Genomic DNA, 16,999 nt, shown 5'->3' with positions numbered 1-16,999 from the left:
CGCGGGGCTCGAACCCACGAACCGCGAGATCATGACCCAAGCGAAAGTCGGACGCTTAACCGACTACGCCACCCAGGCGCCCCAAATCACAGTTTTTTTAATAGGGGAAAAAAAACTAAGGAAGGAGAAGATACCCAGGTTTATTTCTAGGTGGTGAGATCATGAGTGACTTTTTTTCTTTTTCTAGTTCTAAAATTCCTAAAAGAACAGTGACGTTTTGATTGGAGAAACGTTTTAAAATATAGTCTTTGAAAAAGCAGGACACTGGGCTAGTTTATTCATTCAGCAAACCAGCAGACTCGAGCCGGCTCCTCCTCCCTTGCAAAGAACCAGGCAACCTTTGTGAATACACAAAACACCTACACACTTTGGTCGTGTCTGTCAGCTTGGTGTGGAAGCTGATCCCTCCTAACTTCAAAAGGGTGATAGAAACTCTGCAGTGTTGAAAATTGTGCAGGCCATGTTGCAGAGACATGCCCATGCATTTATATCCCATCATCGAAGTGAAGGCATTTTATATTAGGGAAAAGAATTTTAAGAAGATAGTTTTTCTGGGTGAGTGGTTAATTCTTGGAATTCTTTCCCTGGTTGATGGTTTTGGGAAGCTGTTGAAAGTACTGTCTGGTTTCCTTCATTCTTGTTTTAGCTCATGCCATCCTAAAGTAACTTTTTGCTCGGCAGTTCAGTTTGTTGGAGTAGGTACTTTAGGAAATGTCTCTCTAAAACGCAGTGCTCTCTTGGAGCCAAGACTTTCCTAGAGTTAAAATCCCCGCATCGTAGGTGGGCTTTGTTTGGCACTTGAGCTGGAAAAGTTCTTGTTTTTTAAATGCAACTGAGTTCTGACAAATTATGCGTCTCAGAAGAGAGACCCACTCTCTCACCCTGGGAGGAATCTGATGATCCAGGGGTCTTCAGACATTACTGGCCTGTTGTTTTGTCTGTAATGCTTTCCATTCACATGATTTCTCATTCATTATCTCTCTTTCTTTCTCTATAGCCATAACCAACAGACCACAGCATTCAGGCATCCTGTGAGTGGGCAGTTTTCTCCAGAAAATAACGAATTTATTCTTCAAGAAGAGTAAGTACTTCTATATATTCTACTTTTCCAAGCAGAGTTTGAGAGCTTAAAGGTGTTTGCTGAAAACAAAACTTGTTGAACTTTTTTCCTTTCTCAGATAGAGGAGCTTGGAGTGGGTTGGTTGATACAAGGTGGAATGCAAGGATTTTGTTTTCTAATCTCTGGACGTCTCTAAAGGGAAGGTGTGAAAGTGGGGACATGATACGGGCTTGTGCCATGATTGGTACTGTCAGAGCCTGTTACAGACTCCTTTCCCTGAGTGAACCATCCCCCATCAAGTATCATCTAGCACACTACTGTGCTCTGAGGGGACCCACTCATCTGGAGTGAAGTTGCCTTAAATATAGCGTCACACCATACTGAACCAGCTGCCCATGGACGTCTCAAATAAGAGTCCGAAGCCAGGGCTTAGAAGGGAGGAGGGCTGTGGCATCCATTGTCCCTAAATGTCTAGAGTTCTTGTTGCTTTTCCAACGTCGGGACTTTCTTGCTCCTCAGTCCTAGTTCAGCAGGGTCCCTGGGATGCTCTGAGGTAGGTGCTACCACTGAGGGCTTGACTACTTAAAAGCGCATGTACAGCCCAAGCAAGATATGTTCTTCTCCCAGAAATGAAGGAAGAGCAATGTATGCAAGTGGCTTTGTTCCCTTCTGCTCATCTGAGACCATTCTGTTTGAAGAAAATGATCCTGTTTGAGAAAATAATAGAAACGTTGACTTCCCCCCTTTCTATCATTTCTGTTCAATCTCTAGACCAAATTTAATCTTAAATTATCAGTATTCATATTTTTACAGCATTTCCCTTCCTCAGTACTTATACCTTTAAACTTTGGGTTATGGAAAATTTCAAACCTATGCAAAAGGAAAGAGAGAGAAATAAATCTAATGTATTCATCTTCCATCTTCAACAGTTTCCAAAATATGCCTGATTTTATTTCATCTATAGCTCCCCCCCACCACCTGGGTTATTTTGAAGCAAATTTCAAACACATTATTTAATTCCTACAGTATTTTCAGCTTAGAGTCATTATCTTACAGAAGTTTTAAAGCTAGAAATCTTTAATTATGATATGACATTCCTTACATGTTTACTCTGTTCTGAGGGTTTTACATATCTTATTTAACACAATAATCCTGAGAAATAGATCATCATCATTGTTTTGGAGATGAAGACACCATGACTCAAAGAAGTTAAGTCACTTGCTCAAAGTTGCATGGCTGGAAGTATTAAAAAGCTAGGATGTCACCCCCACTTGATCTCTTTAGTTGGGGCTAATCCTTGGCACTAGTCAGAGACTACTTACTAAAGTATTGTTGTTATTATTATTATTATTAATTATTATTATTATTTTAAGCAGGCTTCATGCCCTGTGGGGAATCCCAATGTGGACCTTGAACTCATGACCCTGAGATTAAAACCTGAGTTGAAATCAAGAATCAGATGCGGAACCGACGAGCCCCCCAGGCACCCCTACTTGCTAAATTATTTTGATACTGGGGCCCATGGGGCATGATGGCCAGTCTGGAGTTGGGGTTTGACTTTGAAAATATTCATACTACTAGAGAGTGGATGGAAGGTAAAGATGGTCTTGTCTCCTGCATTGAGATAGAACTGGTATGTAAAGACAGAAGCAGAATGTGGATTCTCCACATTCCAATTCAGAATGAGTTTGTTTATAGAATCCTGAAGGTCAGAAGCTCTTGGGAGGTCAGTAAGTTTAGCCGCCTTCCTTAGGCAGCCTAGAGACACAGGTGCCTGTCATTTTTAAAGGTCTGGATGGAGAATCCATTAGAACACCTAGCTTGGGAAGTTTTCAACTTTCATAACAGCTTCTGGAGAAATGCAGATTTCCCATCACTAAACACCCTTGTCTGTCTGTCTGTCTGTCTCTGTCTCTGTCTCTCTCTCTCTCTCTCACACACACACACACACACACACACACCTCCTTTTCCTCAGGGTTAAGACTTTGTCTCTGGCCACTTCTGAGATGGTAGCCTCTTTTCTCCTCCCCAAATATCTCTATAGCTAATCTCAATTCCATCCAGTTTCCAAAGAAAAGATACCCCTTTTTTCCAAGGGTCACTTTCTCCCTCTATAGATCTCATTTTCTGAATGTTCTAAGGACTGCTTGCTTGTCTTAAGCAGTGGGTGCAGTGTTGGGGTGGCCAGACATTCCTGGAAGCAGGTACAATGTGCTTTAGGCATTGAGAGGAAGCGAGGATTCCTGTGAATTGATGTGATGATTCCTGCACTTATTAAAAACTTAGTAAGTGCCTGTATTGTGTCAGAGGCTGTGCCAGACTGCAGTTACAGCAGCAAGAAGATAAATGTGGTCCTGTCTGTGAAGAGCTCATGGTTGTGTAGGGAAGATAAATAATTAAACAAGAGCTTACAAATGTGATAAATGTTCATGGTAGAAAAAACACAGGGTTCAAAGAGAGTTGAAAGAAAAGGGTTCTAACCCGGCTTAGGGATTGTGTGAGGATTCTTCATCCTGGAAAAGGATGTTGTTTAAATTGAGACTTGTCCAGTCAAGGCGCCCCAACCTGAGCAAAGACCTAGAGGGGAAAGAGGGTAGAGCATGGAGGATCTATACTAGTTGAGTTGGAATGAAAAATGAAGCACACCAGATGGATTCTGGAGATACTTGGGAGGGAAAATTGACCGGACTTGGTGATTGATTGGCTGTGATGGGGATGAAAGAGAGGGAAGACTTTCCTGAGGTGTCTGGTCCTAAATTGGAGGAAGGGGAGATTTAGATAAATGTAGATAAGTGTACACGTGTGTGCGGTCTTTCACAGCTGAGGGAAGGGTGACTAGCTTTGATGGGGTCAGAGAGCAAGAGGGACTGACTTGTAGCAGAGGTTTGCGAAGGGGAGTATGGTGATAAGGTGGGAGAGGGAGTTGCAGCCAAGGATCTAAATTGCTTCCTCATGAAATACACCCAGATTTATCCTCTGGTGGAGTTCTGGAGGGTGAGTGAGGCATGATTTCACCTCACAGAAACCCAGTTTTAAACATGCTAACAAGTAAGGTCCCTCTTTTATTTCATTGGGGGAGCTTAATTTTGTTGTGTAGTGTGTTATGTGGTGAGGAGAAAAAACTGAGATGACCATTTGTGTGTCCTTGACGCATGAGCTCTCAGATTAATGTGGTGGGTGGAAAAAGGAAAACTGGCTCTTTTTTTTTTTTTCTTCTCTACTGTAAAGAGTGTCTGTTAAGGCATCATTGACTCCTTTTGCCAGAGCCTCCACTCTGAGTTCTTCTTCTTCTTTTTTTAAATGTTTATTTATTTATTTTGAGAGAGAGAGTGTGTGAGTGTGTGAGTGGGGTGAGGGTGAGCAGAAAGAGAAGGAGAGAGAGAGGGAGAGAGAATCCCAAGCAGGCTCCACACTGTCAGTGCAGAGCCCAATGCAGGACTTGATCCCATGACACTGGGAGCATGACCTGAGCCAACATCAAGAGTCCGATGCTTAACTGAGCCACCTAGATGTCCTCCCCCCCACTCTGGGTTCTTGAACTGAATCCTTCCAGAGCAGTGGTTTTCAGTGTGGTCTCTCAGCCAGCATCACCTGGGAACTTGTTAGAGTTGCAATTTCTTGAGCCCCATTCCAGACCTACTAAATCAGAGTCTCTGGAAGTAGCACTCCATAACCTGTATTTTAACAGGCCATTAGGTAGTTCTGATTCAGGTAAAAGTTTAAGAACCAGTGAACAGCTTGCTAATCCCTCCTAAATTACTCCCAGATTCTTCCTTTCATCTTTTAAATCTCCTCCAGATACCTATCATTCTGGGCTGTGGTGACAGTCTTAGATGGATTTTAGTCAAATAATCGTGGGCTCCTTCTTGTGTGGGAAGAAAAACAAAAATGGTGGCTTCCTTTAAAGCATTACTGTGCAAACAGGTAACATGTCTCCCCCAGTGTTGGCAGGTGGGGTCTACCTGAGCTGCTTGGTGTCACAGGTACATGCCCATCGGAACATGATTTCCCACCTCATAGATTGGAAGCAGGGAGAAGAGAAATAATGTAAAAGTTATGATCAGTGGATCCAGAGGACATGAGCTCTGAGCATTCTAGTTTCTGTGTCAGTAATAAACAAAATCTCAGTGATGTGAAACAATTAAGGTTCATTTCTCACTTGTGCTCCATGTCCATCACAGGTCCCCTGAGGGACTCTGCTCTATCACCTTTACTGAGGGAAGCTCCATATCTGTGCTTCCATGATTGGTAAAGGCAAGAACAAGGGAACTTGTGAAGTGTGCACTGCTCTTTCACGTTTCATTGGCTAAAGCAAGTCACGTGGCCACCCCTAACTTCAAGGGGCCAAGGAAGTGCATTTCTACCATGTACCTGGGAAGAGTATCGGAAATATTTCTTGGCCATCACTAATGACTACACTTAATAATCAGTTTAGATTTATTAAGGGAAGCAGGACCTTTTGAGTCTGTCACTGACAAGTTTATTTTGCTGCATGATTAGAGGGTTTGCTTTCTCATTTCACTTTTTCTCTTTGTCAGAACCTCTAAGGCTGACAGTTATCAGCCAACAGGTCCTACAGCCTTGTTCCCCAGGGGACACGTCTATACATCCAAGCCAACAGTCATGTGGAAATCCCACTTGGAAGAGCTAATATGAGGGGCACCTGGGTGGCTCAGTTGGTTAAGCGTCCGACTTTGGCTCAGGTCATGATCTCACGGTTCATGGGTTTGAGCCCCATGTCAGGCTCTGTGCTGACAGCTAACTCAGAGCCTGGAGCCTGCTTCAGATTCTGTATCTCCCCTTCTCTCTGACCCTCCCCCTGCTCACGCTGTCTCTGTCTCTGTCTCTCTCTCCCCAAAATAAATAAAACATTAAAAAAAAATTTGGAAGAGCGAATATGAGCTCAGCTGCATTAATAAAAGTACAATATGTAGAGAAAGGAAGACAATGATTCTTCTGTATTATGGTGTTTGTGGACTACTTCACTCATTCATTCCAAGTTCGTGGAGCATCAAGGACATGCCAAGCCCCAGACATTTTGATCTGAGCATTAAATTTTAAGAGGGATGTTGAACAGTTGAGATTGCCCTGAGGAAGGTGGACCATTATTGGGAGGGGTCTGGAAACCCTGTCCTGTGACCTCTCATATTTAGTCTGCATGAGACAAAATGAAGGAGGATGTGCTGTAAGTCTTCAAAAAGAGCTGGCATGTGGAACCGAAGTACATTTATTTCATGGCTTCCAAGGCAGGCATCAGGTCAATGAGTAAGAGTTATAAGCAGGCACATTTTAGCTCAGTTCATAATTTTCTAGGAAGGAGATTTCTCAACATCCCTTCTTTCAGGATCTAGAGTTTCATCTTTAACTTGAAATGAAATAATCTACCACCTAAAATAAGAGTTGGCCTTTTCCGTTAATAATAATATTACTTTTTTAAAAAAATATTTTTATTTATTTCTAGGAGAGAGAGAGAGACAGCGTGAGCAGGGGAGGGTCAGAGAGAGAGCGAGACACAGACTCTGAAATAGGCTCCAGGCTCTGAGCTGGCAGTCAGCACAGAGCCCGACACGGGGCTCGAACCCACGAACCTCGAGATCATGACCTAAGCAAAAGTCGGACGCTTAACCGACTAAGCCACCCAGGTGCCCCAATAATATTACTTTTATAGTGAGCACTTAGAGCCCTTATTATTTATTACCAGGTACAATTCTAAGTGGTTTACTTATGTTAATTTCCATAACAATCTTATGAGGAAGATACTGTTATAGTCATGGATACTGAGGCACAGAGAGGTTAAGAGTCTTGCCAAAAGTCACACAGCTAGTAAGTGGCAGTTAGGATTTGAATCCAAATAGTTTGGCCCCAGATGATGTGCCTCCAGCCACTCCAATACTGCCTCTCATTTGAGGGGTTTTCAAGAGACAGTCCTCTTCTTTGGCTGTACTTAAGTGTTGGTGTGCCAACCAAGTAAGCTAGAGATTTTAATTGTATCTGCAGTAATGAAATTTGATTTTATAACTTCATGCTTCCTTGAAAGATGCCAGGCCTCCTCAGTCTTTTCTCCAGAAAATGTTCTCAAGCCTTTCTACAGGGCCTCATTTCCAGTGATTGGATCATTTGAGCTTCTCCTCTTCAGTCTCTTTTCCTGATTCTCTGTAGTTTTCTTGAATCGGGGCTTGTGGTTGGCCTTTGTGGCTTCATGGGCCACAGATAGGAGCCCTCCTAAAGAGACAGCCCTGGCACAAGCAACTTCCAGGCTGCAGCTCTGGTGGTTGGTGCTCTGCACAGGAGTGTTTTCTCCTCAGAGCCGGGCTGTCCAGGAAGCCGCTGACAGCCGCCTCCGCAGCTCTCAGGGAAGAGGAGAGAAGCATTCCGGAGCCGTGACGCTGGCAGCTGACTGACAGTAGGCTGTGTACACTGATCCCCAGGCTCTGTCAGGTGTTTCATGTTGAGGTGGGGCCTAGTTGAGAGTATGTGCTGTGTAAGTTCAGAAGCCTGCTGCTATGCTCAGAAGCCAGCTGTAAGGCACCCCAAATCTCCTAGATTCCTTAACCCTGGGGGCACCCTTGCCTGGCCTACCTCTCCTGGTATCCTAGTGAAGCCAGCTTGTTCCTTCTGTTGGGAGTCTGAGCAGCCCCGTTTTCTCATTGGATTGTGTGGAAAAGAAACTGGAAGTTGGAATTGCCTGGAATGTCGTGAGTGGTGTTCGGAGGATGCCACTCAAAAAGATATCTTGCTGAAGGTAAGACTTACCTTCCTGATGTTTGACTTCTTCAGGGGTTCATTTTGCAGTTGCAGGGCAAGACTAACCAAGGCTTATGCAGATGGTGGGCCTGGGGGTTGTCTGTCTCTGCTGCTAGGAGACAAGAGACTGAATCCTGTTCCTCCTGTGGTTACAAGTTGGTAAGAATTTGCAGTGAGAGATGAAGAGCACAGGATGGGGGTAGGGGCACACCACAACTCTGAGCTTAGAGGAGTCTTTCCTGTCGGTCATCTATTGAGCCCTGGACTATGTGGCTAATATAACCAGCTCCTTGTCTCTCCTGACTGGCAGTCTTGGGCTAGCTTTGCCTGTTGCATTTTGTTGCCATGGCAGCCAAAAAAATGAGGAAAAATGGAAACACCTGGCAAGCAGATGCAGAAACTTGACTGTTCAGTTTTCCTTCCTGATCTAGGAGTCGGCATTTGTGACAGTCACAGGTAGGGGAAGAGGTGGTGATGGTGTCCTTAGTTCATTCAAGCACCTGGATGTTGACTTGGCTTTTGATGTTGATGTTCCCAAGGGCATTGGCACCGGGGATGCAGTCATTACCATGCAGCAATCACATCTCAGGCTCTGTGCCGGGTGAAAATGCTGCAGTGGTGGCTTGGCTGTGTGTGGAGGGCAAGCTGCTGCTTGCAAACAGTCATTTTGTTCCTTCTTGTGACTACCCTTCTTGTCCTCTTTTACTTACTGAGTCTGGGGAGCACCCAGATCTAGACAGATTAGAAAGGGCTTTTTTCTAGTGAGGTAACTGACTGCTTGGTAAACTAAGAGGAATTGATATATAGGCTAGATGAGGGCTTGCCAGTGGCTTGGGTTAGAATTGTAGCATCTCTGAAATAACAAAGCAAAGGTGGAAGGAACAGTAGAGGTCAAGGTCTAGTTCTTCCCTAGCACATGAAGCCTGGACAGTGGACAGACCAGTCCAAGTTCCAACTTGGTCCAAGGTCCAGGTTCACAACTGCTGAGTGGGGCTCAGGCTGAATTCAGAGCAGTGCTTAGGTTTGGGGATGGGGAGGGAAGCCCATGAGGCTCCCTGGGTTATTTTCATGCCAGGTGAGGGGTGCTCTCTGGGCTAGTTTCCAGCTCCTGAGGTGGGGTGGGGTGAAGAACTGGAGCCTGTGTTCCAGAGGTGAGTTGAGGGAAGGGGAAGGAACACAGAAAGCCATAGTTGAGTAACAAGGCCACAGTTGCTGAATGAAAACCTGTGTCAGACAGCCTCCCCCAGGGTGTTGGGAGTATACAGTGAGCGTTGGCGGTCTGTCTGTGTGCGTCTCTTTCTCTGAGAGGAGGAGGTGTGGAGGTGTCTGCCTGCTTGGGACAAGAACTTTCTTTTATTCCTGCTTTTCATTGTGCATTGCTTTCCCCAAACCCCTTAGGTGGTGGGTGTGAGCACTTTAAAAAATTTGCTGCTTAGTGAGTGTGCCTCTTCTCATACACCCTCCTCTCATTAATTTTAACTGAGCTCTCTGTGTGGAATACTTGAGGACAGAACATGAATTTGGGGACCTATTTTTCCCCAAAGAATTGATGGGATACAAGTGACATGTAATAATGTCTTCTCAGTAAGGGATTCCCAGTTCCCAATAACTTTCTAACCTCCTGGGGGAAGAATAGGAGCCCAGTCCCTCACAAGTTTATTGTACTTTAAAGGAGCCACACCGGGATAAGGTGTTCATAGAGGTGTTTATAAGCAGTGATTGTTTAGAAGTTAATTGTTTGGCACCTTGAATTTTCTGGAGAGAAGTGCCTTGGAAATAAAAATAGAATGCACCTGAGATTTAAATTCTGAGGTCTCCACTGCTAATAGCCATGACAGTACTTTTCATTTAGTGCTGTGCTTCATAGTTTTCAAGACATTCTTTCAACTCACAACCACCTTGTGAGATGAGAGTAGTTTCCATCCCATTTTGTAAAAATGGCAACTGAGGCCCAGAGAAATGATGTGACTTGTGGAGGGGTGACTAAGCTGCAGAGCTTTGTTTAGACCCAATTACTCTGGGTTCCTGGGTTTTCCCACCACCCCAGGATCCTCTTAATTTGGGGATTGGTCCTTGGAGTTGAGAAGAGCCTGCTTCCATCAGACTTGGGACTTGCCATGGGATGGTGTCTCTTGGGAATACCAGATTTTGGAGCCCATCTTCTATCTTGGGCAAGTTATTAATGTTTTAGCCTCACTTTACCTCATCTGCAAAAATGGAGATGGTAAAGCTGGCTTTTCAGGGTTAAGTGCAATAATGTAGTCTAAATGCCTGGCACACAGTAGGTGGTGGACAAGTACAGCCCAGTCTCTCTGCTTGCTTGACTTTGTGTATTGACCCAACGGGTTGGTGATTCTTGGCTTGGTGACTTACCTATCATGACAGCAATAGGGTAGAAAAGGGTCTTGCTGTGATCCCACTTCAGCTTGCTCCTATTCATTCATAATGTTAATTGAGAGACAGCCAATGATCCCATTAACCAAACTCACCTAATTTTGGACCCAACAGGAAAAAAAAAAAAAAAAAAAGACTTCTGAATTGATAGCCTCCCTCTTACTACATCTGTCAGTGTTCTCTGCATTTGCTCCTGGATATATAGGTAGCAGAAGCAGTTGCTTTTTTGAGGGGGAAATTGAGGGACATAGAAGGTGATTTCCTGTCCAGGCTCACCTGACACATCCTTGAGGAAGTTTAGAGTAGAATGAAGTCCCTTTCCTACTGGGCTTCTCCAGACTGACTTTTGTCTAGTCCTAAATTCTTCTGTTCATTTCAGCTGGGAGGCAGTTAAGACTCTAGCTCACTGTTTTGAACTTCAGCCCACACCCCTCCAGCAAAATAATCAGCATTCATGTAGCCCAAGCCAAGGAAAGAGATGTCTTTGTTCAAATCGTCCCACTGTACTTTGGGAATCCAGATAGTACAGAAACCTGGCAAACAGGCTTTTAAGTTAATAGATTTTATTTAATGACACCAAGAGTCTGTCTTCCCATAGCGTATGCAGGTTTTTCCGTCTCCTCTATTGAGATCTGTGTGACTCATGTGCCTGAGGGCATGCTGTTAACTGAATGGTGGTTAACTGAACCACCTTTCACAGCTGCTCAGCTCAGGAGCACAGGCTCTTCTCTGGGGGAGGGGATGGTTCTTGAGTGAAACCTGTCAGGAGATACCTCAGTCTGAGGAACTGAGGACAAGTCAGTGTCTACCCCACCAGCCTTTTAAGTGGGGAACATGCCTATAAGATGATTCAGTATCTCTCTTCAGGAGGCTTTACACATGACACTATTGATATTCCTGCGTCTCAAAACAATGTGGTAAATGACTTCCAGAACTTTCCATCAGAGCCAGCTTTTCAGTCAAGTTAGATAATTGTTATTGAGACTTTTTTTTTTAGTTTATTTATTTATTTAGTTTTAGAGGGGCTGGGGAGCAGGGGCAGAGAGGGAAGGAGAGAGAGAAGCCTCCCAAGCAGGCTCCATGCTGCCTTTGCAGAACCTGATGTGGGGCTCAAACTCATGAACTATGAGATCATTACCTAAGCCAAAACTAAGAGTCAGACACTTAACCGACTGAGCCACCCAGGCACCCAGAGACTTTTTTATAACTTTGTTGTTGGGTACCAAATGGTGTCCCAAGCATGACCACCACCTGTTTTTTGTTGTTGTTGTTGTTGTTGTTTTTTTTTAAGCTAGTTGTAGTGCCAGATAACATTTAGAGATTTCACAAAAGTCATATTCACCCTTGTGGGAGACCTGGGGGATCATTACTGACACTGAAGAGATTCAGGGGAACATCCTCTGAAGTCAGATCTTGCTACTTGGCTAAGTAGCTGTGTGCACCTCGTTCTTTCAGAGAGTAAGGTCAGGACTGCCAGCCAGGTGGAGATGGAGACTCCTGCTCCAGCTGGGAGCTGCCCCCGCCCATGGAGAGCCCTGATGAAGACACTGTTTATAGAGACAGCATGGTTTCCTCTGGGGCAGATTTAGTTTAGGCTGTTTCTCCTAATAAGTCAGCTTTCTCTGAGTGTGACTGAGTAGAGGTCTCTGTAGAATAAAGAATGGAATTGTCTTCGTGTTTTTCCTCCTCCTCCTCCTCCTCTTGTACTCCGCTCCCCCACCCTACCCCTGCGGTCCACTGTCCCTCACCAATGTTCAGTGTTGGGACCATACCCGGTCCTTGTCCAGCTGAAATCTCTTTGTAATTGGCTCCCTGGGTGGTGGTTATAACCCTTTCCTCATCCACCAAAGGCTATAGGACAGCACTGTTGTCTGGAGGAACTTCCTGGCCACCCAGCATCCCCGAGTGGGACGGGGACATGGGAGTAGAAAGCAGGAGATGCTTAGAGTCAGAGCTCAAGACTGTACGGAAGTGGTGCAAGTGGCTGTCCATCCTGGGTTTTCTGGGCCAGTCATACATCCAGATAGTCTTTTCTTTGTCTTGTGGAGGAGCATATGACTCTTGATCTTGCGGTTGTGAGTTCAAGCCCCGTGTTGAGCATAGAGCTTATTTAAAAAGAAATTAAAATAAAGAAAAAATAAAATGATGTGGATGTGTTTAAAATAATGGAGGAAATGTTTACATTAAGTTTCAAAAAATCAAAATGCAAAATCATAAACACAGTATGATCACAATTATATAAAAACAAAAAAGCACTCCTCTCCCCCACCCCTAAAACCCAGACATAAAAAAGAATGGAAATATATATTACCAAGTGTTAAAATGGTTTTCTTTTAGGTAGCAGGACTATGGTGACTTTTTTCTTTCCTTTTAGCTTTTTTCTTATATTCCCAAATATTCTATAAAAATCTTCCGTCAGTTTCTTAAATGGGAGCAAATGAAACTTGATAAACTCCCAAACAAACCTATTTTATTGTCAGACTTTGTGTCCTGAATTTCGGCTTAGAGGTACAGCTGACATAACTGATGCAACCCGAGAACTCCTCTTTGTCTCAACCTCTGGAAATTTGTAAGTCAGGCAAGACTAGGTTCCAGGCAGCCATTTTGGGCATGGTTCTGCCTGGAGGCAGGGACTGGACAAGGCAGCCTCTCAGGGCCCTTCTCACCCCCGGTTGGCAATTATCCTTTTTGCTGCCTGCAGCCTCTGCCAGCAGCGAGCTGAGTGCGGTGACATTCTCTGAGTGGGGAGCAGTAACAAAAGTCTGGCTGGGATGGAGGCCGTGGGCGGGGAGTCTGGAGTGAGTGCCGGAGCCCGTAAGGAGCCAGTGATCTTTCTGCCTGGTGGGACTTGCATCCGGCAGAGCTCAGCCCCTTGGAAAGCCAGTGCCACTGCTGTGGTCCTGCTGCTGCACAGCGCGGTGGTTACGGCTACTTCTGGGAAGAAGTAATGGTGCAGGGTATGGGGCTGTGTCTTGGGGCTCAGGAAGGAAGGACACTTACCCTTTGAGCAGTAGTGGTTTTGAAGGAAGTAGCACATCTTGAAGTTGGACACTAGGATTTTTTCTCCTAGCACCTCTGTAAAAGTGAGCCTGGCGAACCGATATCCAGAGTGCTTCTTCCTGGCTGTGTCTTATCTGGATCCTCCATCTCTTCAGGCTCTTGGCCCAGGCCTCCAAGCCAGATTTTCTCCGCTACTCAGGCAAGAGAGCCTCAGTTTACTGCAGCTGCCTGGATCGTGTTGCCTGTAGAGAAACCAGCCACAAAACAATGAGACTTACGTCCTGAGGAAGGCTTGCCAATCCTGGAGTTAGTAGAGTTTGGGAAGCAGGCATCAAGCTGTTTGAGGATAGGCACTGAATTTGTTGGAGGCGGTTGCTGCTGCCCCTGCTTTGAAAAACTTTGGCAAATGCTCGGGATCTGTGGAGGCAGGTGAGAAGGGTTCTCTGTAGTGTCTCTTCAGTGTCATACAGTGATGTTTCCAGAGTTCTGGCTCTCTCAGGGCAGGTGGAGCTTCTTGATGGGAAGCACGGTGTCACTCGCTTCTGTTGGGGATGCACTGAGGGGATATTCATTGTGGACCCAGCCGTGTCTCATTGCTTCCTGTTCCCAGGCATGGCACAACGAGTTAATATCTGTAATGGTTCTATTTTGGGGCAAAGGAATGTTCCCAGAATAGGACTCTTTGTTGAGTGATCTATTTTGGGAGGCAAGCCCCACTGGCATTTATGTAAGTGATTTTCTGTATGTATCTGGGGGTGTGGATGTGTGCGCAAGTGATTTCTTATTACTAATTATAAACAGCTTCTTTTGGGAACCAGGGAAATAGAGGGGTGTGTGTTGCGTGTGTATGTAAGGAGTATGGGTTGTTTGTATAAAAAGTGGTACAACTGTGTGTCCTCATCTGATGGGGCAGTTGCCACAGATACCTGAGTAAAAATGTAAATGTAGAGACCTTAGGACAGCAGGCAGGAATGACGAACTTGGCCCCTTAGTGGGTTGTCAGGCCATGGAGGTGTGACCGTCTATTATCCTCTAGACTCACTGAAGCATTTGGGCATTGTGGTCCTCTGGATGCAATCTAGAGTCACGTGGTCTCCAAAAAGGTGGGTTGTCTGAGGCATATCAGCCAGTTCTAGTCTGTGATAAATCTCAGCTTCCACTTCCACTCCAGCCTGGTACTTACTCATTGGACTTTCCTGTGTTTTCCCACAGGCCACATCCTCATATGTCAAAGCAAGAGAGAAACCAAAGACCATCCAGCATGGTCAGTGAAACGTCCACAGCTGGAACCACGTCGACCGTGGAGGCCAAGCCTGGCCCCAAGGTGAGCTCCTGGCCACTTATTCCTTCCTTCCACCCTTTAGAATTTTGTGGGTGCACATTGACTATCACTATGATTTTGTGAGGGAGGCTTGTAAGAAGGATCCTCCCCAAATGACAGATCAGGAAATTGAAACCAGTTGGGGTTATGTCAGTTGTGCAAGAAAACAGGTGATTGCTGGAAGAACCAGGATTGATACCTACATCCTTGCATGCATTCTTCATTTTCCTGGCTTGTCCCAGGAGGGCCATGCCTCTGTTCACAGGTGTGTTAGAGACTGCCTGGTAAGATTTGTGACAGGTAGGCCTGAGAAAAGGTGAGATGTGGGAGCATTGAGGAGCAGGGAAAAGAACCAGCATTATAGAGGAGGGGTGAGTGCTAAGGACTGAACGAAGATAGGAGGAGTAGATGTCTGGAAATTGGCAAAAGTCTGTGACTGCAAAGTACCTTTGCTTCAGAAGGACTAGGACATATAAGGACCAACAGCTGCTGGTGAAAGTTGATTGAAAAATCTCTTAAAATTTTTTTTCTCTGTGAGCCAGATGGGAAGCTTACTAGGTCTTGGATTCATCTTTTAATTAAAATTCTATGGCCATGTGCCCACCTGTTCCAGTCTCTATGCTATTCTCTTAATCAAAGGGCACTGCTGCTTAGAGTAAGGCAGAAGAGCCCGCAGCTCTCTTATCATGCAGGTACCTTTTGTGACTCCCTAAATTCGCTCTGCTGCTAGAATTCGAGTTGCTTTTTCCTAGATCATGAAGTCCAGCAATAAAGTCCACAGCTTTGGGAAGAGGGACCAGGCCATTCGGAGGAACCCCAATGTTCCAGTGGTGGTGAGGGGGTGGCTGCACAAGCAGGTGAGGAGACTGGGAAGGGAGAGTGGGGGAGGGGGATGACCTTTGCTGATTGCCTTCCTTATCTTGGCCCCTGGGAGCTGGGAACAGACTCCTAATGAGCTCTCTCTTCCTGAGTTTGTCTAAGGCAGGTTTGTCTGCTCAATGGCTACAGCTTGCCTCCCTAAGCACACTTGACCACATGGACCCCTGGTGCTACTGGCTGCCCTGAGACCCAAGCACGAGTGTGGATAGTTTGCACGAATCCAGCCTTCCTGCCAACCCCTCTGCCATCACTTGCCCTCCAGGTGTTAAAGAGCCTTTGTTATCATGTGCTGAAAAACCCCATTTTTTCCCCTCCTCTGGTCTAGAACACATATCTAGTTTTCCTAGCAGCTCTGATTCCAAATCTGCTGAATCCAGCTCATTGCCTCCTTACCCCAAAATAGATACATCTCTCACCTGTCCTATTATTGCCCTCAGTGTCTCACATATCATACCATCCAAAAAACACACATCAAACACCAAGAGCAATGATGTGAAATTTTACTAAAGACTCTATGAGAAGACAGAGGAAGGTATTCCATTGCACATCACACAGAAGAAATCCCTAGAAGTCCTCTTGAAATCTCTCTCCCTCAGTCTCCCCTGGGCAGCTCCCATAGCTCTCCAGCCTCCTCCATCAGACACTGTGCTGGCACCTCTCTCAACAGTACCCTTTTCCCTCATGACTGTGTCTCTTTCTTTGTCTCTCTGCTCATCTCTTTTACCTGAGTAACCTTCTGACTTTTCCATTTGCATCCTCACTCCCATCGAACAAAAGTATGCTCCTTTCAAATGTGGAGAGAGAGGAATGGGGCTATCATTGATTCTTCTCCCCAGCCCCCACTGTGGCTGTGCTGGAACTGTAACAGGGACCTGTGTGGAGTACTATGGACACACATCACGGAGAATGTAGCTGTCTTTGGGGGAGTCCTGAAAGGTTTCCCAGAGGAGGTGACATTTATACTAGATGTAGAAGGATGGAGAGGAGTTTTCCAAATAAAGCAAGATCTTAGAGGTAGTATGGTTAATGCAGAAGATAAAACCAAGAAATGTATGAATTCAACAAGTTAATTTGTTTTTAGCACTTGAGTAAGTAGACAATGAACAAACTTCATCTTGTGCTTAGGTTTAGAAACTGTCATAACTTTGTTGTTGTTTTTTTTTAAATGTAAACTTGTTGAAAACTTTCGCAGAAGGAAAACAGTTTTAACAGCTAAAAGCAGCTCTGGAAGTTTCCTAAATTTTGGAGAAAATGGACCCTGCAACACTACTACTTTCCTGCCCTGGCCTAGTTCTTTAGAATTTTCACATTCACCTAAAACGTTTTTAGTGAATGTATTGGTTTTTGTTTTATTTTATTTTATTTTAAAGTTTAGAGAGAGAGCACAAGAGTGTGTGTGTGCGAGAGGGGCAGAGAGGGAGACAGAATCTGAAGATAATCTGTGCGCTGTCAGCGCAGAGCCTGATATGGAACATGAACCCATGAACTATGAGATCATGACCTTACCCGAAACCAAGAGTCGGATGCTTAACCAACTGAGCCACCCAGGCGCCCCTTGATTTAGATTTCAGATGAGTAAAGATAGATTCATGGTATAAGAC

The 16,999-nt window shown here is 45.0% G+C and overlaps 1 protein-coding gene across 12 annotated transcripts in view; it reads left to right on the top strand.

Annotated features, from left to right (window-relative positions):
- Positions 1-16,999, top strand: part of PLEKHA7 (pleckstrin homology domain containing A7) — a 224,223-nt gene that overhangs the window by 127,242 nt on the left and 79,982 nt on the right. For 11 of the 12 annotated variants that reach the window (XM_039236764.1, XM_039236775.1, XM_039236763.1 and 8 more), the window contains 3 exons: positions 998-1,081; positions 14,411-14,522; positions 15,272-15,376. In XM_039236764.1, coding sequence (XP_039092695.1) covers positions 998-1,081; positions 14,411-14,522; positions 15,272-15,376 — 301 coding nt within the window. Of the gene's footprint in view, positions 1-450; positions 556-997; positions 1,082-14,410; positions 14,523-15,271; positions 15,377-16,999 lie in introns of those variants that run through there. The other variant, XM_039236774.1, reaches the window with a different exon arrangement.

This window comes from Hyaena hyaena, unplaced genomic scaffold (assembly GCF_003009895.1).
Source record: "Hyaena hyaena isolate Hyena2069 unplaced genomic scaffold, ASM300989v1 scaffold_116, whole genome shotgun sequence".
Taxonomy (NCBI): domain Eukaryota; kingdom Metazoa; phylum Chordata; class Mammalia; order Carnivora; family Hyaenidae; genus Hyaena; species Hyaena hyaena.
The sequence above is the reverse complement of the archived record's forward strand: the minus strand, read 5'-3'. Positions and strand labels throughout refer to the sequence as shown.